The sequence below is a fragment of the Anarhichas minor genome, unplaced genomic scaffold (genome assembly GCF_050575085.1).
Source record: "Anarhichas minor isolate MPS153535 unplaced genomic scaffold, ASM5057508v1 ptg000027l, whole genome shotgun sequence".
Classification (NCBI taxonomy): Eukaryota; Metazoa; Chordata; class Actinopteri; order Perciformes; family Anarhichadidae; genus Anarhichas; species Anarhichas minor.
In genome coordinates this window covers 12,962,930-12,984,367 of record NW_027466473.1, presented here as the reverse complement: position 1 = coordinate 12,984,367, position 21,438 = coordinate 12,962,930, and the positions used below count along the sequence as shown (strand labels likewise).

The window sequence follows — 21,438 nt, the reverse complement described above, 5'->3', positions numbered from 1 at the left end:
GCCGTCAAGCATCTGAGGAGCTCCTTACGCAACGCTGACATTTAAGGAGGGCGCTCTCCAATTGCGTATTTGCTCCTTCCCTGCCTGCTTCTGTTCCCTTTTCCCTCTCCTAATATACCTCTAACCATCGACCACACACAGATTCCAGTCTGCTGCGCGCTCATCTCGGAGCTCATTACAGTGACCACGGCGCTGAGGACCAGCCCTAACGAGGTAGCGCTGGTTAAGCGGATGAAATTAGCGGAGTGCCGCGGCCTGACCATGGCACATCACAGCTCATCTAGAATGGAGAGCGCACTCAGCTGGCTTAAATTGGCCTTTATTACATTGCTTTTCACGCATCCAGCTGATGTGTTTTGCCGGTGCGATTTTACAACAGGTTTCGGCTGCAGAAAGGCTTGAAATTCCTTGATCATAGCGCTGCTGCAAAGTAGCGTGCAACAAACATTTCTCCATCTCTGAGGGGATTATGTTCACCAGGAGAAAACAAGCTCTTTATTTTCAGTGCGAGCAAGGGAGACGCTGCGAGATGTGATTTCTTCAAGTGTTTCCTGTCCTGAAGATGACCAAGGTTATTCTTGCCAATAATTAATGTGATTATAATACCACGAGAGGTGGAAAATAATAAAGCTCTGCGGGACACAAAAATGGTAGAGCGGAGGTAAGATTAAAGGATTACTTGTTTTTGTGTGTGTGTGTTGCTGCTTAGTACATTAATGCTTGTCTTGTTTGTCTCATTATGGCCCTGCTGAGTTGTGGTAATGTTTACTAGTAATCCACTTCCTGTATTGGCCCTCAACTGAAGTTAAAAACCCAATAGGCAATCACATGGTCCGGCCATTTCGCAGTGTTTGGACGTGTCACCTAAGGTTGATAATGTTTACGTTGTGTTGGATTCTGACTTTCACACCCTCTGTATTCTCTTGAGCTGCGGCAGCTGCTCATTTCCTCCGTCTTAACTCCAGCACGCCCTGGAAAACGATACTGCTGCACCTAGGAGCCAATCACGTCCCAGGGTCAGAGGGAAGAAGACGGGGAGTCAGGAAGTTCTGAAAATAATAGAGGCAAGAGCTGACTGGCCCCGCGGGAACGCCAGGAACACTCACATCTAGTTCAGAGTGAGACGGAAACAAGGAACTACACATCTCTCTCCTGTCCTGGGGTCTTTTCAAATGTCACTTTCTCTCTTTGTTTCCTTCGTTTGCCTGTTCTGTCCTTTGCCTGCGTGATGTGCCAGCTCCTCCCTCCGTGTCCTGTAACCTCCTTTGTTATATTATTGTAAAGGGCAATGGGCACTAACATGTCAGTCCTTCTTCGTCTTATATTTCTTGCTTGTCTCAATTTCTCTTGCATTAAAAAGAAATAACTCCCGAGCACTTCTTTTTCTAATTTGTCTGAGTCTGGGTCTATCACCCTATTAATTCTCTCATTCAGACCATCACCTTCTGTTTTTTTTTTTTGCAGCAAGGTCATGAAAACACACACACACACACACACACACACACACACACACACACACACACACACACACACACACATATTCAGTCGATGCACACATATAAACAGACCTTGGCAGGGGTGTGTATCCAGATGGCAGCGTTGAAGAGGACATGGTCACAGAGCTGTTTGAGGAGAGGCGCTCCATGAGGTAAACCATCCAGATACTTGGCGAAGGACAAGAACTGTTCAAGCACCGCCCTGGTGATGTGGACTCGTGACGACTGGATAGAAGACAGGAAATAGAAACTCTGATTTAACTGGACTGAATGGTCACGCAAAACCCTTTTTTTTGGTAAATAGCATAGTTACTTTAACGCTTAACTAAAAGAGTGTCTACATACAGTACTGTATATCATAAATATACCTTGATAATAGGTTAATGAATATCGTAAACTGTTACAAAGGATAACTGCACCCATACAATTTCTTTTTTTTAAATAAGTAGAAATCTAAAAATAAGGGTTGTTAAACGACCGTGTCAGGAGATGCTGTCAGCCTACAGGACAGCCCCTGTAACATGGTAACATGGTGCCTGTGGAGTCTAACAGTTGTCAAAGGTGTTAAGTTTTTCATTTTACACCAGGAACCGAGTCTCTACTGTGTGTGATCTCTGTTTTTTTGCACATCTGTGACGTGCTGTTACTTCCTGTTGCAGCGCGAAGAAACAAGACTTTATCATCTATTTGTTGAAAATTATGTTGAAAATTCATCCTGTGCAGTTTTTTAATCAACTGTATGGTCATTTGGATGTAGTTTGTGGTGCTGTTGAACTGTATTGCGTTATACAGATAGATGTTTATGGTATTTTGCCTGACCTCAATGATAGAAATGGGCTGGACAAGATAATAGAAACACCTGGCTGTACCCGATAAACAAGCAACTGAGTGTACAGCGGATAAACATGAGCACAAGGGCAATCGAAACATAATGCATTATAAAACTTAGGTCATGGTGAAAATCAAAGCTACTCGCCTTTTTCACCCAACATGAAATAAATAAGGCATGCAACACAAACTCTTCGTTCCTGACCTTCTCAAGCAGGTATCCAATCACTAGAAAGCCTTTCCCTCCCAGCATTTGCTCCTGCATCGCAACGGAGCTCTTCAACAGCTCCACCAGGAACGCCAGCAGAGTGGCACTGCAACATACACATTGTTCACACATTTCAGTAACACTGCATGCAAATCATTGATTGATTGCTACGTGTTTCTCTAGTGGAGCATGTGAGTTAAAGAGGAAAGAAAACCCGGTCCATGTTTGCGTCACCTCTCCCCACACACACATTCTCCATCATTTATCTTTCATAGGAAGGCTGTTATTTTTTTTGTTTTGTTCGTTTGTTATCACTGTCTTCCTGAGGATATTTGACAAATAGTTGCGGATTGCTGCTAAACACGATGTGGAGATGCTGCCTGATATGTAACTGCATTAAGGCGTGTGTGATGGAGTGGTATCAGGATGATCCTGGAGCCAGAAGAACGCAGACACTCCAACGTTCTAAAAGCAGCTCATCGCTCCGGGGAAAACCACATAACACTTATTTCTTTCACACGTTCATGCCCTGCTCTCTATAATCAGTTATTTCTAGCCTGTGGCAACATTGTAAGGTTGGAAGATAATTATTCTCACACATAGAAGACTCATCTTTTTACCTAATGTAACTTTTTTAACTTCTTTAATCGTTCCCTTGTTTGTTTCTGGGTTCAACCGCAGTGTATGTTGCAAATTAAACCCCCAAAAAAATGCTTTTTTAAAAATGTTTTAGCTTATTAACTGTAATAGAAATCATAAACCGTCGATATCAGTGCAGTCCAGGCAGCCACTGAGTTCCAGTTATTTCTTTGTAGACCACTCACCAGACTGTGGTGTCCACGCTGCAGTCATTGAGCTGTTTGTAGTCCAGCTGAGCGAAGAGAGGGAACAGGACCTGGATGCCTCCTATAGAGTGGATGGCACTGTGGATGGAGTGGGTAACAATGGCCTTCACGTCCTGTGGGATGGAAATGGACTGTTAGTGCTGACAAAGACTACACTGTACTATACTGTATGTATGTTCACAGATAAAAATCACACACACTCACTGCTAATTAAACATGTCTCATGTCAGACTTACAGTAGAACATCTACTGCAGATACAAATAAACCATTACTACAATTTTGAATTCTACCAGAATATGGGATTTGAACCCAGAATATACTGTTGTTGTATTGTCTTATTGTCCATTAGCTGCCTTTCACACGTCCAGATTAACATCTATTTGAGGTTTAATTGATGATGCTCTCGTGCAATGAAGACCCTCTTTTGGTTTTCAGCAACAACAAAAAAATAAATAATCGAAAATGTTATTAATTATGCCAAAGCTCAGAATCACCATAGTGCTGTAAATGCCACCTGTTTAACTCTAAACCTGTCTTTTGCTGTCTTAACTCGCTGAACTGAAGATGATTGCGGTACCTCTGATTGAAATAACTATACAACTAGAATACAATAAGACTCACCTGCTGCCTTTGTATTTGTGATTACAGTAATTGCTGCCTGAATTGCTGGCGCAGGAGGACAGTGTTACAAATCAAGATGCGATACAAAGAAAAGCCACTTTTAGCAACCAGCCTTGAATAGAATACACTTGGAAAGAAATGTGCTGGCATTCAAATAAAAGCAATATTCTCAAACGAGATAGTGAAATTAATAGCTGAGAAGAAAAGTGAAAATTGTGAACTTCAAGACCTTGGTGGCAACTGTCTTTCACAAGGTGCATTTTATATTTTCTCTTTCAACCAACATCTGTATTGTCCTTCTGTGGTAAACCCCCGATCTACTACAAGTGTGAGTCAGACTGAACTGCCATTTCATACATGAATTGATGAACAACTCATGAGATTTGGCATCGATTCAAAGCTCGGTAACCAGGTCAGCGACGAGCAGCCACTCAGAAGAATCCCGGCGGACTGACCTGTAGCATGAGCGCGTGTGGAGAGTGGACGAAGATGGAGGAGTTTTCCCTCGGCGACGACTCCAGGCAGAGCTGGGCATCCGTCGCCTTGGCGTTGTAGGTGAAGGAGATGGAGTTGGCCAGCTTGCTATCGTACAAAACCTGCTTGTGGTGCTCAGCCAGGTGGATGTCACTCTCTGACTTGAACTTGAAAGTGCTCTGCAGTGATGGAGAAAGAAGATGTCAAAGAAAGACGAGAGAAGTGTGAGTGTGAGTCTGTGTGTGCACGTTCAACACCCAAAATGGAGTCTGCTTAATTGCAGCATGTGTAAACAACCCAGCATTAGCTTAATGAACACAGCGCCAACCCAGGTACTAATTCAATTAGCACAGAATAAGAGATGGCAAGGGCCAACGGATGAGTGGGAGAAAGGCTCCCGGAGCTCCGAATGTATCTCCTCTCTTTGTAGTCAACAAAAAACCCGGATATATTTGTGTTATTCAATTTCTGACTATTACGTTACATTTGTCCTGCAAATAACACAAAATTATACCTTTTCCACAAGCTGCTGTTGTTTATCTTGTGGAAATCGAAAATACCGTGGACCGTTTTCCTTGTAATTTTTGTCCTTGAAAGAATATTAGCTCCTCATACAGTAATACTGAAATAGACTGACACATTTGGAATGGGGAAAACTATAAAGAATTGAATTGAATGCTGTCTCCTCAGCTCAAATACAGAAAAATGATTAATACCATTGACATTGTAGGAAGTCTAGGCCGCACTTTGTGTGTGTGTGTGTGTGTGTAAATCTTTTGGCTGCATCTGTCTGTGTGTTCATGTGTCCTGCAGCGGTGCTGATCTACGCATGAAGCCCCGCAGATGAAAGGCCAGCGAGTTGCTCTGCCGCCCTTTGCAGCAGCTCCAGGTAAAAGGGGCTCCTCTCCCCTTCCGAGCGGCCGTGTCCCCAGGCGCCTTGCTCAGCCTGACTGCACAGGAAAGCCCCGGGGCTGCTCACAGACCTGCAGGCCCGTCTTCTTCTAAACCTTTCATCTGAGGTCTGCTGAAGAAAACGTGCCCGGAGCAGTTTGAACCACGCAGCTATAAAATTTCCCTCTGAAGCAAAGAGTGCGCTGAACAATGGAGACGACGTCTGAAGAAAAGAGCCCCTCCACGGAGCAACATCCTTATCTCAGCCCAGCGAATGCACTTCTACTGTTTTCTAGCACTGGCTTAGTCTTCCTTCCATTTATCAGGTTCAAATGTGACACAAAAGGCTTACTTGTAGAAACCTATCATCTGATTCTGAAGCACATTTTCCAAACTAACACCTCACATACTTGGGTTGCAACGGTATTCGATTTTCACAGTACGATACCATCTCAGAAAATACGGTATTACACTATTATTATTATTATTATTACAATGACCCTTAAAGGACACTCACTCACTTATGTCAGTTTTCTAAAAACAATTAATAAGCAACTATACATACAGTAGTATAATAACGGTCAATTTTCATACTATACCACTGCAACCCTGACACCTACACACACATTAACGCCAGCGGAACATTATCTACACGAGTAATCAACGGTACTTACGCGGTAGGCCAGCATGCCTGCGTTAATATGCAAGGTAATCAATCACAAACACAAATAAATTGCTCTTCTGTTTATTTTTCAAGGTCAGTGAGCCCTCTGGACAAAAAAAGCATTACTGAATGTGAAATTAATACACTTATTAAGATGCACACTTTTTGCAGCGTAAGCCCATTTATTGTGGTGCATTTATGAAACGTGGGTGTGTACTTGTGCATATGTAGAGATGTAGCTGTGGAACTGTGAGCTTTTAATGTATGTCGCCGTGCTAAACGACGGAGGCAGGTAGCTGAAAGTGTGCAAGAGATTTGCTGACTCTTTAAAGTATTAATGGATGCACGGATCCTTTTGGCAGCCCACTGCTCCCTATATATACAGGGATGGGTCAAATGCAGAGAATAATTTCCCCACTGTGGGACTAATAAAGGAATGTTTCTTCTTCTTTCTTCTTCTTCTAAATTCCAACATTAGACAGGCGGCGGGAGAAGCAGGCAAGAGTGAAGGAAAGTGCACAATGTAACATACGTGAAGCTTTACGAAGCTGCGCTTAATCACATGCTATTCCTCACCTGGTCACACAAGCACACACAGAGGAATGAAAGCGACAACTCCTGACTCCTGACAACACCTGACAGCTGCAGATACCACACTGGCCTGCAGTGATAACAGCACACACACACACACACACACACACACACACACACACACACTTCTACTCCATTCTGCTCAGCCTCCACACAGATTGCTGAATGACAACCAGTCCTCCAAAATGAGTCCTCCTCAACATATGGCAAAACTAAATCATCCATCTTATTGAGGTTATCAGATGATTGAATAACTTGTGCGTACAAATCTAGGGCTGGGTATCATTTGATATTTTTCATGACTTTGAGTTTCAGTACTAAATACAATCTAAAACTGATCACAGAATAGCTAAACAATATAAAAACTCCACCGAGACATTTGATGCCAGCTTTTAGGAGTTATTGATATTCTTTCAGTCAGCGCCAAGCTGAGGGGACGTTTCTCTGAAAATTAAAATGCACAGAACAAAAGACCTTTCAAAAAAAGTATTATAAAATCGGACAATTACACACTAGACAAATGTGCACGCAAAAACACACACAGGCATACAATGCAGGTGTCCAGATAGACACTCCACACGGTCCAATAATTAAGTTGCGGCCAGATTGTTGGCAGTGCTCCGCAATGAGGAAATCTGGACTGGATGATGATGAGTGCAACCAGCGACACACACACACAGACACACACACACACACAGACACACACAGACACACACAGACACACAGACACAGACTAAAAAACACAAAACTTTCTTTTACCCATAGCTCACACTGGAAAACAAGATGTTATAGTCCTGCTTCTGTCGTTAGGAGAGCATGGAAGTGCTGAACTGCACACACGTACAGACATTCAGTACACACAGCGTGTCAGCCATCATGAGCCGCGTCGAGCGAGAAGACCTTGAACACCCTCACTGTGCTGACGGCTTGTTCAGCAGAGCGAGCAGAGTGGCTGTCTGCTTTTCGCTGCTCATTACTGAACAGTAACACTGACAGTGGATGAGACCGAGAGGCTGCGTACAGCTACGCGCACGCGTATGTATATACTGTACAGCACAGATTAGACTCCGGGAGCAGATTGTCATATATGCGCATCCTTCTCCGCGTGAAGTCGTGGGAACAAGGACGGGCCTCTATTCGCATTTAAGACAGGAAGCTGTGTGACACAAGCCGAGTCCCACTGGCGCTCTCCTTTAGTCGACCGGAAAAACCCGCACACTCATCATTACGGTAGCGGCACCGAGGCCAGCAGCTTTGAAACAACTGAGCCATTTAATGGTCTCTTCTGGGCATCTGAGAAGCCCATTCTGCACCGTGCAGAGAGGCAATCATCTGACTGATCAGCCACGGGAAACTGTGGGCTGTGACAGAGAGAGGAATCAGTATTCATGGCCGAGAAACAGCAAACCCCAAGCATGCGATCATTAGGAGGAACATGAGAGGACTCTAGCTTATAACGTGAGAGAGAGAGAGAGAGAGAAAGAGAGAGAGAGAGAGAGAGAAAGAGAGAGAGAGAGAGAGAGAGAGAAAGAGAGAGAGAGAGAGAGAGAGAGAGAGAGAGAGAGAGAGAGGATGATCTGTGCTCTACCTCATGCAATCTTTGTGTACTCTGCATGTTTCTCTATTAGTGTCACCTTATCAAGTCTTGGTAATTAAAAAGCCAATTCCTGATTCAGTGTGTACCCTTTTTAAGGAGCTTTTGAAATACCAGCAGCTGTTCCCAAACATCAGCAGCCTCAGATATCCGTGCAGTCTCATGGTGCTGAAATCTTGACAGGTTTGGACACCTTCATAAACAAGCTATAAGTGGCCCGAGGCGCGCACACGTCTGCCAAAACAAGAATGCAGACAGCTGGCAAGGTGTTGCGACATCTCAGCCGTCTCCGCTGGCCAGGCCAAAAGGCAGAGCTGGTGATTTCTAAAGGGCGTGATGCCTCATTTGAATAATTCTATAGTGCGACAGGAACGCAAAGTTCTGTGTCTGTTTAAAATCCACCCTCGCATACTACAAATTCCAGACATCAATCTGTGATTTCCCGAGAGGCCTTTTGTGATTGTTTAGTAATCTACTTTTTATTGTGCCCCTGTAATCTCAATCTGCTTCATCTACTACAACTTTATTTGGTGACAGGGAGGCATTAAAAGAGTGCAGGCGTTTATATCTAGGCAGCCAATAAGGTTTCAGAAAATGAGTTTGTCACGTCAGCCACGGCCCTCGCTCACAACATGTCTTTCAGCTGCACGACATTATGATCCATTGTTGAGAATTTATACATATATACACAATAAAGCACAATAAAGATATATAGATGGACGGATAGATATATAGAGATGTATCTGTCTCTTTTGAAACTGAATTAGAAAAGCTCACCGATAGCGATGATGTTCCGGCTGACAGGAGCAGAATTATTAGAAATGAAAAACGTTCCTGCACCTATTAGATTACCCAGATGAGACAGCCCCCCTGTCAAAAGCTTGGTTTTTGGTAATAAAATATGTTGCATCAAGGTTACAGCGTAAGCGTGAAACTGTGGTTGACATATTGATTGCCTCTGCCTCTTGTAAACAGAATTTCTCTCTGTATCCTTGCTGGAAAAAAAAGGTTGTTGAGAGCGTTGCAAAGTAGACTTTTGCTTCACACATTAATCCTAAAAAGGAAGCTTCTTTCATAAGCTGCACTCCAGTCCAGTGATTCCCAACCATCAAATCAAATCAAATGAACACAATTGGAACATGACGAGTGGTGTTGATGAAGGGTTCTTCAACCGCTGCTCTGGCCTACGCAAAAAGCAGTACACCAATTTGTCCTAAAACTCATGCTGCAGCACTAATGCACTATAAGAGAGGGTCCACGGGATGTGAAACCTACACTCTGTACATCAACTGACAACAAACACTCAAGCTACCAACCCTGGCGCCAATACACGGGCTATTTCTGTGTTTGACAGCCCGAGAATGATTGATGGCCTCAACTTCTTCTCCCTGAACGGGCAAAGACAGCATTAGGTAACAATGAAATCCTCAGGTTGCCAGGATATTCTTCCTGCCAAATGACATTGATGCGCAGTAAAGCGTCCAGAGAATACACAGTACGGTGGGTGATGAGGAAGTACGTGCACGCTGTCTCACCTTGTATCCTGGGCCAAGCTGGTGGATGGCAAAGATCTGAGCTGGGTTGAGAGCTTCACTAAAAACGTAAATGGCTCCCAGCTGACCGCAGAACACCCTGTTGGCATCTGCCGTCTCCGATGAGCCCAAGAAACACTTGTCGTAGCTCTGAAAAAGGGCACAACAGGAGAAAACATTAGCTATCAGTTCAAACATTTCTGATTCTCAGAGCTGTCTTGCAAAGAGAGTTTGGAAGTACGGGAGCGGACACTGTTGACACTAAACACTAGAACTTCTAGATCGTGTGCTTTTCAGTGTCAGGACACATTAACACCTTTGAGAGGAAAAGATTAATTAAAGTTTGTTGATCATCACATTTTTAATAAGACGTCTCAAGAGTTATTAATTATTCATTTTTAATCTCTGGTCATAAATATGTGGTACTCCGCAGTGAATGGTGAAAAGGCAGATGAACTTTTGATAGCTGCTCGCTTGTCATCGCTCTGTTCACCTTTGCCATCACCTGCTATAACTTTCTGTCCACTCGCCTTTCATCTACTCCATGCCTCCGACAGCCTTTATCACAATGAAATCTTTACGCTTCTGCTTCTTTTGAAGTGATGAAATATGTTGCATCTTCAGCCTTCTGGACAAAACAAACCCTGATAGCATCAACACATTTCCAGACCTGTTCTTTCACTCGTGTACTGTATGTTATGTTTCTTGCCTTCGGGTGAGCTGTGTGAACTATCAAGACATTTTAGCCCAAAGGCCAAGGGATTTCTTTCAGAGGATAACGCCGGCTCTTGGTAATTGCAGCAATGTCAAAAGCGAACAGGGAAGGAAGTGTAATGAAGGCGCTGAGGTCGGGCTACCTGTCCTCTGCTCAATGGAGAAGTTGGAAGTTGGAGTTTGGGGCGAGCGGTGCTGGAACGGGGCCCAAGGGCAACTCTGCCCCAGCTGACGAGCGCAGAGGGCAAACCTCAAACGTTTGCCAATATCACGACAGGAGGGAAGTGTAGCGCCAGACCAACACCGGGATTTTTTTGGAGCAAAACTTTTGAAAGCAACTTCTGATTTATAGATTTTATTTTGTTGCAGAAAATCAAATTTGAACCAGAAGCAGTTGAATAAGAAACTCAATATTCATAACTGACTCTGCACCGCCGTCTCCTTCGTCCTCAAGAGGGCATTTTCCCGAAATGTTAATGTAGTTATTCTCCGTAAAGATCAGTGCATATAACAACACAATGCCTCTGTAATGAGCCAGTGTCTTACATCGTTGGTGTTGACGTGCCAGGCCATATCACCATAGGAGACCAGCTGACCGTTGACATAGCAGCGGATCTCGGAGTTCCTCCAGCGGTTGTAGATGTGGACGATGCTGATCATGTACCACTGGAAAATACAAAAACAGACTCAGAGAGAAACAAGATCATAAATCAAAACCAAAAACAACAAACTAAAATGCAACATTGCAGCAAATTAAAGAATGAGTACTTTGTTTGTTTTATATTTTAACAATACAAGTGGGAGATTCTCTGCAGAACTATTGTGTTCATTGAGGTGTTCTGATGTTTTCGATGTAAACTGTTTTAATTTGTTTTCCTTTTTATTATGTTTTTAAATGTCTTAATGCATTTCTTTGCCTTATGTATCTCAAAGCTATTGACTTGCCTTACATTGTGTGTACTGTTTATTGTTTTTGTAAATTATTTTGTACATTGCACTTTTCATTGATTCATTATATTGACTAAACTACTAAAATGTGTTGTTTCACCTTTCCACCTATCTAATGCAATGATTCATTTGAGACATTTTAGTACAACTGTTTGTTTGTATCAAGATGTCAGGCGTGGGTAAACCTCATGTCTTTGCAATACTGAGAATGCATCCTCGATAAGAGGGTTAACCAGCATGAAAGATTACAATGTGTTAACGTGATACATTCGCCATTAATAGAGTGCATGTGTGTACGTGTACACATGTGTGCGTGTCTAGAAAGCATCTTCCCCGGTGACAATACACACAGAGTACCCGGAGACTGAAATGGGGAGAAAAACTGCAGTGGGGGAGGAGGAGAAGCTAGAATTTTTTTGCTGGTGTATGCATAATTTAGAAGTGGACAATACCCCATGTGCGTGCAAGCACACACAAACACACACACACACACACACACATTAACACATGCACACGGTGGACAAAATGCTGTGAGACATGGTCACTTATAAATTGATCAAATGGAACCACTGGGAACTTTGTTAGGCAGTGCAGAGATTCTACTGGGTCAGCAAATACTGCAGAAGGCCATCTCATCAAGCAAATGTGTGTTATGTGTGCATGCAAGTGCACGTGTGTGTGTGTGTGTGTGTGTGTAACAGTAGCAGAATGCTGACAATGCAGTAGTGGGGCTTAATTGACAGGCCTTATGTACACTCATCAACACTCCTAGTGAGTGCAAGGATGGAAGGAGAGAGCAGCGACACACTCCGGGTGCTCTCTCATCTAACAAGTGGCACAGGGTTACCAAAGTCTGCACTGACTAGAGATGCTTCAGTCGAGTGATGTGGCCGGAGTGTGCATTCTTACCTTGCGGGGTTGGAAATCGTATTTCACACAGTGCTGAAAGCCTTTTCCTTTTGACTTCAACGAAGTCACGATGAGACAGTTCCCCACAAAGTGAGCGGAGTAGCCTATTCCTTTACTGGTGCGGAAGCTGCGGAGGAATCAGACAGAGTTACACTAATGTCAGTTTGTTATCAATTCAAGATCTGTGTTTGAAAAAAATACCTATTTATGTTAAGAAATAAATTAAAACTAATTATGGTACTCCTTAATAAATGGTGCAACATTTGAGCTTCTGTGTGACTAAATCACATTCATCACTTTTCATTTGTTTTGAGTCAAAATGAATGACTCCAGTTTTTTATTTTGGATTTATAAAAGTACAGCAAGCATTTGTCAAATGAATTACATTTCGACCGTGTCTGGTTTGACTTGTCAGACCAGCTGTATTGTAAATAATTGTTTTTGTTTCCACTGCAACTGCAAATGGTAAAATTGTACCGACAGAAATCCTCTCAACCAAGACGCAAGCAAGGCACCTTGAACACTCGCATATCGCACTGTTTAAGCCAATACCAGTCATAAAAAGTATTTTCTTTGCAGCAGCACGAGGGGGTCCCAGTTCACAGGCTTGTGGAAAAGCACTCGTAAACCCCTTCCCCTCCATTTCCCCCAAATAGTGTTTCTCTTCCCGCACTGCTAACCTCCATGTAAAAACCCCGGTCTCGCGGCTAAGCTTCTTCACGAAAACAACAACACACGTATCGCTTCTAAAATAGGCCCAGAAGGATCACACACAGAGCAGAGCCAGAGAGCAGATATAAATCCCTCTCAAGTGAATCCCTGGTGCATGTTAGAAGAGAACATGGTGCGTTATCGCGGCCTTCATGCTGCTGCTGCGGAGGCCACTATGAGACAGGCCGCTGGAGTAGCAGCTGCATCTGGAGGAGGATGATAAGACCAGGGCAAGAGGAGAGAGGGGGGGGGCACCCTCCACACTTACCATGACAATTTGACAAACTGTTACTGAGGCAATAGGATTACGCCCCGATGCTTCTCATGATCAGAGCTCATCCCTGCGATGGTATGGAATAAACAGATGCCTGTCTTCCTTCCTATAGACGGGAAGCTCCTCAATTCTTTAGCAAAAACGTTCTGCTCATAACGAATTCATGTTTGACTGTGAGGGGGAGAGAGGTGGCGGGAGGACGCCGCCGGTTAGCGTCACAGAGCGAAGAGGTGGAGCCGCGGAGTAAAGAAGTTCAATTAAATGAAAGGTCAAAGCTAATGAAGCTTCATAGTGGCTAACGGCTTGCACTTACAACACCAACGTCGAGGCCAGCGAGGTCCGGAGCTGCCCGACGAGCGGAGGCGTCCGCCCAGCAGCACACTCGTAATGGAGTGCCTTGACATTTAAAGTTATGTTCTAATTCATTATCTGTTTATCTATTAACTTCCATTCTGTGTCATTCAGTCTAATGAGTTGAATGTTCATCATGTGCCAGTTTAAGGAACTCTTTTCGTGTTGACAGATTTATTGTTCAGAAAGAAGTTGCAGAAAAATGTTAAATACGAGATTTGTTCAGAAATGTTTAATCTTGTAGAAGGAGTCAGCCATGTGACCAGTTCTGTGTCTGAGGCCAACAGATCTTTGGTTGATGGTGTGAAACCAGTTGAGAACATTAACACTCCGGAAAATGAAAAACCTTTGAATTTTGGAAGCGCTGAAACAATTGGTGAATTAAAAAAATGTATTGATGAAGTCATTTACCTCACATATAATATATATAAATGCCACACATTATCTGAATAAAGCTTCTTAGATGTGAGGATTTAAAATATGTTCATTTGAAACACATTTTTTGATCATGGCCACCCTCTTAAACATCCAAGAATCCATCAGCAAGCTAAACTTTGGTTACCTGTGCATAAGTATTAAATCACCTACCCTGTCCAGTGTTGACAGCTTATGAGGGAGATTATTGAGCAAGAGTCTGCAGCTTTCTCGCACTGTGATTAAGTACAGTGCACTCACCCTAAAGCTGTGTCTTTCGTGTTGACTTCACTTAGTTTCTTCTTACTTTAACCAGAATGCCTTTTGACTTCTACTGTACTTAATTCAGCTGTGTGCTTTTCCTTGCCTGGATCAATAGTGATGGCAGAAGCAAGAGAGGCAGTTTGTACGGTCAACAAAGGGTAAACTTCTTACATAACAAGTACAATTTCTTAAAGCTGTGCTGCATTGAGTACTGTCGGTAGAAAAACTGGTACTTCTGTTTTTCTTTTTCAATATTTTCTGTGCCGAAAATGGAGAGTCTACAAAGAAGCCCTTCATCTGGGATCCTGAGGGACTGACACAAAGACCTGATGTTTAACATTGATGTTTTTAATTCCTCTGTAACTGCGCTGGCAAAAATATCAACATGTGTCATGGGGGTCAACACAACAGGCAAAGAAATGAAATATGTATGGCCAATAGAAATATTCGGACGGTGCTAAAGTGGTAAAGAGTGGATTTCTTAAGATGGTTTCAGTTCCCATTACAAGGGTTTTACTTTCATTACATAATAGTTCAGGTGAACGGTGTCCTACTCACCAGTAGAGGTACGGCTTGTCTTTATCCACATTGATGTTGTTGAGTGGATCCTGTCTGAACCAGGTGTTGATAGTGAATCCGTTCTGGTAAGGCCATTTGGCAATTGGCGGCAATGCTATGGCCTGGGGGAGGAGCATAAACACTTCAGTTCAGCTCTTGCCAATGTTTATAGCAATCAATAAACCACTCAGTTAGTCATTACTTCACATTTCACCATTCAACTCCTTCCACTGGTGAAGCAAATTGCCAATTAAGATTTTCTGACTGACTGCAACAAAGGATGCCATGAAGGGCTCTTTAGCAATTTGGGTGCATAAAAGAATAAATTTGGCATATTTTTGATAATGACGCTCAGGTGTCTGTGTTTGTATATCAGTCTCACCGCTGCACTGCGTCCTGGGAAGTTGAAGAAGGTATCAGGACCATGTCTCTGAGGCATCTGGTTCAACACCGACAAGAGCTTGATAGCATGTCTTGGCTGGAAGAGAGGAGAGGAGAGGAGAGGAGAGGAGAGAGTGTACATATTATGTGCCATCTGAGGAAACTATCACAGGGAGATTCTGTGTGACATCACATCTCTACCACAACCCCACTGGATCAATAACTCTTCAATCACGTCCGCCCTCTCCGGACAACATCTCATCAATACCATGGCAACCCTTAATCGATCTGTCTCCAGAGACGGAGGCTGCTGGGAGCGGAGGAATCGGAAAAGACTGGGAAATAGGAGCGAGGTGGATGGGAGGGGGAAGGAGGGGGGTTAGTAGACAGAGGAGGTACAGAGAGAGAGCTGAAGGGATGGATGATGGGCTTGCTATGGACCACTGATCAGTGACCAGGGGTTGTTGATTGTGGTTGTCCTGGAGTCTGAGCAGAGGGGAGATTGACGACAAGGGACCGAGGGTGTTATTGAAGTGGACACCAGCAGCTGCCAAGGCATCGCACAGCCAGTACGCGAACCCAACAAGAAAGCGGATTTACAGAACCGTCCCAAATGTGCACAGTTTGGTTTAAAAACATCAGCTAAACCCTGTGACTGGCCAATCAGCAAACTGCGGGGAGCAGTTGGGATGACAACAGCAAGTAGCACTGTTAGTGGGATTTGTACTCAGCGCTCCCGGCGCTCAACTCCTGAATTAATCTCATCAAGAGGTAGTTAAAGTAAACCTGGCAGTGTAGGTTTAAAAAGTAAAATCAGCACCTGCAAGGCCTATTTCTCTCCATTTGTGAGGAATAATTTGGGCAAAAATTCTACAATTAACAGTGTAAAGTTGGGTATTTCCAGGATGAAAGCTTGAAGCAGGTGTAAGAGTGGTTCATGAGGTTTAAGTGAGGGAGAAAACTTGTGAATTAAACTATGTCTGGACTACGTTCACAGACTTGTTGTGGACAAATGGAATCTACATTCACCTGGTAAAAGCCTGACAGAGGGGAAGAAGAGAGAAAATGAGCCCTTGAGCAAAGCATTGACTGCTGTGGAGCTGCTTGGATGTTAGTAATAGAAGATGGTGGTTATATAGAGAGTGAATAATGGGCAGGATGTTGCTTAAGAAATGAGAAGCTTCCCAAAGGGACTCACCTGGAGAAAAACAATACTGAATTCATGGTTTCACCTTCACCGCTGATTAGCCTGCTGCTGTTTTTTTTTTTTATCATGGTTCGATCACTCAAACAAAAACAGCACACTCAAACCTCTGTGCATTAATAATGTTGATTACGAGAAGGGAAAGAAAAGTTAAACGTGAGCTAAATTGCCCTTGTCTTGACATTACACTCCCAAATGAATCCAGACATACACGGATAGATACACACCCGTCCTCTATTATTCTTTTCTATTAGCACAACCATCCCATTAAGTGACACCCAGACTAATGACATACAAACAAGCTCATGCTGTACAATTAATCTAGTATGAAATAAATGTAGCTTCCCAGACGATTAATTGTGGAATACTGGCATATCAGAAAAAGTGAAATGTGCTTTTTGCAGCAAATAGACAATATGAAATCCTGAATCTCTTTTGATTTTAAAAACATTAAACACACACACAGATATATGTTTACAATAATCATTGATTTAGGCATTTTTCCAGAATTAATCTGCATTAAAATGTTGCTTTTACTTTGACTACAAAATATGGCAATGGGGTAAGGTCACTTATATAAATACATAAAATATAATGATGACTTTTTTCCACTATTTTACAATGTTTATCTTCAATGTTACTGTATAATAACAACAACAACAACAAACTGATAAGCACACACAACCTAAAACTCTTTTAAATGTCCACCAACTTACCCAGATGCCGTTGTCTCCCCTCAGCATACTGAAGAGCAGCTTCAGCTCCTTCACTGTGATGCTGTAGCTGGCCATGACTCCCAGCATGTCCACCAGGAGGTCTGAGGACACACAGACAGAGACGCAGAGAGTGAGCGCAGGAGAGCAGAAACAACCAGAACATCTGTGTGTGTGTGTGTGTGTGTGTGTGTGTGTGTTCTTTTGAGTGAGTCAGCCCTCGTCCGTCACTTCTCTGATAAAATAAGGTGAGGTCATTAATGCCTGCAGTCAAAATGCAATCTCGTGTTCAAAGTACTCAGAGCCCCTCCGCTGTAAACAAAATACAAGCAACCTCGAATCTGGAGCAGAGTTGCTGTTCACAGCGGTACTAAATACCTTGAATGTGTACATCACAATGTCAATTCTTGTTGCGTTTTTTCTACATTGATTTTAATACTTCAGGTAATATAAGGCCAAACACACTTGACAGTTAAGTACCCCCAGCTACTGTAGGTAAACAAAGCTAATACCAACAAGCTTAGTATGAGCCCTACGTATCTACATAGGTAGCAGATACTCATCGTTGAGTCCGCCATGTTGCACCGCCATGTTTCTACAGTAGCCCAGAACGGACAAACCAAACACCGTCTCCAGAGAGGGCCTTTGCGTTTTTACGTTACCTGAAGGCCACCATAGGTTCTAAATATAAAGGTACACTAGCAAGTGATTAGCTTAGCTTAGGAATAGGACTGGAAGCAAGGGGAAATGTAAAATAAAAAACATGTCTTGGCTTACCAGTGACTGCCCCCCCCCCCCCCTGCTTCTAGTCTTAATGGGAAGCTAAGCTAATCTGCTGCTGGCTTTAGCTTCATATTCCTCAATTAAGAATTGTATCACTCTTCTCATCTAACTCTTGCCAAGAAAGCAAATAAGTCTATTTAACAACCGACAATGACTCGATGTCATAAAATTAAAAACTAGTTTTCAAAAGTCAAAAGTGTTTCCCTAATCCTCATAATTAAAAAGTACATTGTGTTAAAAAGACATTTGTTTAGTCAAAATGACCTGACTGCCTCATTGACTTTCACTTTACACAGCCACAACAGATCAGTGTGATATGGCTACACAGCGCGGTCCTCTCACAGCGAGGCAATCTGCTTACAGAGGCTCTTCTTTCCCATTAGGCCTGCTGGATATGAATAGAGACCTCCCACAGTATTTCATTAGCCAGAGCCCAGCGACAGGGAATAAAGCACAAGGCTAGCTCACTGAGGTGCTTGGTGTGAGAGGAAAAACGCAATACACAATGTCCTAGATTCAAAACCCCTAAGCTCTGTTTTTGGTACGATCAATCCAATGTTGGGCATTTTAAATAGCTTTTAGAAAGTGTTAGAATCACGGTTAAGAAGGGGAGTCTGCGAGAATTGGCATTAAATTGACTTAAGCGGCATGTGCTCTGGTGTGGTGAGCAGTAATAAGTCATAGCAGGCATAAAGCACATTATCCTGCAGCGGTTGGTAGGACAAAGAGGACACCGAGGAGGAGGGAAGGAGAGGACACGCACTCCAAGGAATCATTAAAGGGAAGTCAAGGTCAATATGATCATGTAAAAAGACGGCCGTGTATGTGCTGTTTTGCAATAAAGCCTTCCGTACGAATCGCAGCACATGCGGAGATATACTGGGGTCATAACTCTGCTTCTGCAGCACCAGCGGCTTTTTATGGATCTCTGACTGCAGGGCAAACAAACACTCACACATTCAATAGTTCTGTTATGAAGGAAAAGAGTGAAAAGAAAGCTTCAAATATTGACTATGGACTTTGGAGAAAAAAAAAGTAACAGTGAACGTTTTTCTTATCCACAAGGATAAATGGTCAAAAGTAAATAAAGCAAACGCTTCTTCCACTAGTTTGCACAAAGTTCAACAATAATACAATGTAGAAGAATTACTTGATAATAATTACTTCTCCTCCAGAAACAGCTTTAATCTTCAGCTTCTGTCTCAAGACACGTGATGATTTCAACATCGTTGTAGTAAAACTGTGTTTCAAGTTTTACTTCAGATTTAATAATTTGTTAAAATACAGCACAAAATTATATTTTAAGAATAATGAATTAACATTTTACTGAAACTTAAGACATATCAAAATCAGAAAAGCTGTCTCCCAACGTGTGTGCGTTTGTCTTGCAGCCGGGTAGTAATGCAGGTCATCATCATTTCATATATTATTCAGGGAAATTGTACTACGATATTAAGATGATATTGTCTTATTCTTTGACCTTTTATCCAAATTAATGAAAAGGAAAGTGGAAATAATTTCACGTGTGGCTGTGTTCACATCTGCATTTCAACATATGACCCCTCCGTATCTTTTTCTGCCATTGTGCGTTCACTGTCTTTACGTAAATGCTCACAAATGGACGGCTGGCTCACCTGCTATCATGTCGTCCACAGTGCTCATCTTGAGCAGCACCTGCTGTATGAGGCCGACCTCGGTGCTGGTCTGCAGGTTGCGCACGCTCTTGCGGAGGATGGCGGTGAACATGCTCCAGATCTCGGCCTGGCACGTCACCTCGCAGTGGGACAGCAACTCCACCATGCAGCCGATGCTCTCCGCCTCCTGGATGATGAAGTTCATCTCCAGGTCAAACTCGCCGCCCACCAGCTGGAGGAGGGTAAAGGGAGAGGGGGAAGGAGGAGGAGGATGGAGAAGACAGGAAGGGCAGGAGGGGAAATGGTTTGGGAGGCAGGAAAAGGGCCAGTGTTGGGATGGAGGGAAGGAAAAAGAAGGGGTGGTGAAGAAAGCGGGAGGAGAGAGAGAGAAAGAAATGATTTAGTGAAGCATTTAACCTTTTGTCTGTAGCAGAGGTAAGCCCGGCATCTGATGGATGCTGATTACGGGTTAGGGAAGCATTCTTCTGCCGGGGGGGGGGGGGGCACATACAGCAACAAATAAATGTCCTTCATCTGACCATACGCACATGTACACACAGCACATCTCCTCTGCTCTCTCTTTAATGTGAGGAGCACAGCACTCTCCTCTGCGAACTGCAATCACTCTCAAAATACAGCAGGCATAAAATTGGCCCCCCCTTCTACCGCCTCAGATCCACACCATGCGGGCAAACACGGACACTGACTAACACACATTTCGGCTTGTGTCCTCTCAGACAGCATTAGTCAGAGGACATCATCATTTTGGAAAATCGAGTGCAAATGTCCCGTCCCTTAATGGCTGAAATTACTTGTGAAATTACAGCCGTCATATCGCTAAGCCTCACAAAACGTACACACACACACACACACACACACACACACTTGCACGACGTGAACACAAAGCGTAATACCCACGCAGCTCATCCTCAGCACACCACGCGACCCAGGAAGTGGTCGCCATGGCAACCACCGAGCCAAGAGACCAAACATTGAGGTTATTAAATCTGACGGAAGAGAAACACGCAACAGGTTATGAGCAGACGAAGAGATTACGAGCAGAAACAAAAGACATTAGTCGGACTGTGACACAGGCAGTGAGGATGAGCGTGATGGATAACTCAAGCACAGCCAGTATGTTTCACAAGGAGACGAAGGAGAGAGCGGTCTCCTGATATCTGAAGGGAACAAGAGGACGAGTGGTGTCGGTGCTGCCAGTGATATATGAAAACTGAAGCTTCACTGTTTTCAACAAAGGGTTAATACTTCATAATTAATTCCGCGTGTGACTAAACAACAAAATAAAGTCCAAATAGAGCTGGGAGTTCATTCAATGTTGTATTTTCACTCTCAGCTGACCCGCATCTTGAGGAGATGAGGAGATGTTTTTGTTGACAACTGGGCAAAACTCCGTCCGCTGACAGTGATCGTTGGACGGTGGTTGAAAGCTTCGTACGCTTAGTAAACGTTGTGAACATGAGTTTACGGTCTCAGTCGCTAGTTTCAAGTCTTCTTCAATACAGCGTGATGTTCATTTTGTAAAATATGGTTCAATTTAGAGTAAAGTAGACCATAAAGCAGGGTGTGCTTTAGGGCGGGGCTTCAGCGTGTTTTCAGTTCATGAAAGTTAATTGTAACATTTTGGTCGTCTAAAAAATGTCTTATTCAGCATTCGGCTGTATTTAGCTCCACCCTCTCATGTCACCTTTGCAAAAAAAAAAACAAGATGGCGACCGACAAAATACCTAATTCTAGGCATCAGAACCGTAGCCCACAAACCAATGGGTGACGTCTCTGTGACTACGTCGTATTCATATATACAGTCTATGGTTTTA

At 43.3% G+C, this 21,438-nt stretch overlaps 1 protein-coding gene across 4 annotated transcripts in view; it reads right to left on the bottom strand.

The window, feature by feature from the left end:
* Positions 1 to 21,438, bottom strand: part of nbeaa (neurobeachin a) — an 81,180-nt gene that overhangs the window by 36,175 nt on the left and 23,567 nt on the right. For all 4 annotated transcript variants that reach the window (XM_076101649.1, XM_076101652.1, XM_076101651.1 and 1 more), the window contains exons 2-12: positions 19,604 to 19,835; positions 17,190 to 17,290; positions 15,271 to 15,366; positions 14,889 to 15,010; positions 12,317 to 12,443; positions 11,006 to 11,125; positions 9,749 to 9,895; positions 4,455 to 4,652; positions 3,357 to 3,490; positions 2,530 to 2,638; positions 1,569 to 1,721 (exon numbers count right to left, since the gene is read on the bottom strand). In XM_076101649.1, coding sequence (XP_075957764.1) covers positions 1,569 to 1,721; positions 2,530 to 2,638; positions 3,357 to 3,490; positions 4,455 to 4,652; positions 9,749 to 9,895; positions 11,006 to 11,125; positions 12,317 to 12,443; positions 14,889 to 15,010; positions 15,271 to 15,366; positions 17,190 to 17,290; positions 19,604 to 19,835 — 1,539 coding nt within the window. The remainder of the gene's footprint in view (positions 1 to 1,568; positions 1,722 to 2,529; positions 2,639 to 3,356; positions 3,491 to 4,454; positions 4,653 to 9,748; positions 9,896 to 11,005; positions 11,126 to 12,316; positions 12,444 to 14,888; positions 15,011 to 15,270; positions 15,367 to 17,189; positions 17,291 to 19,603; positions 19,836 to 21,438) is intronic.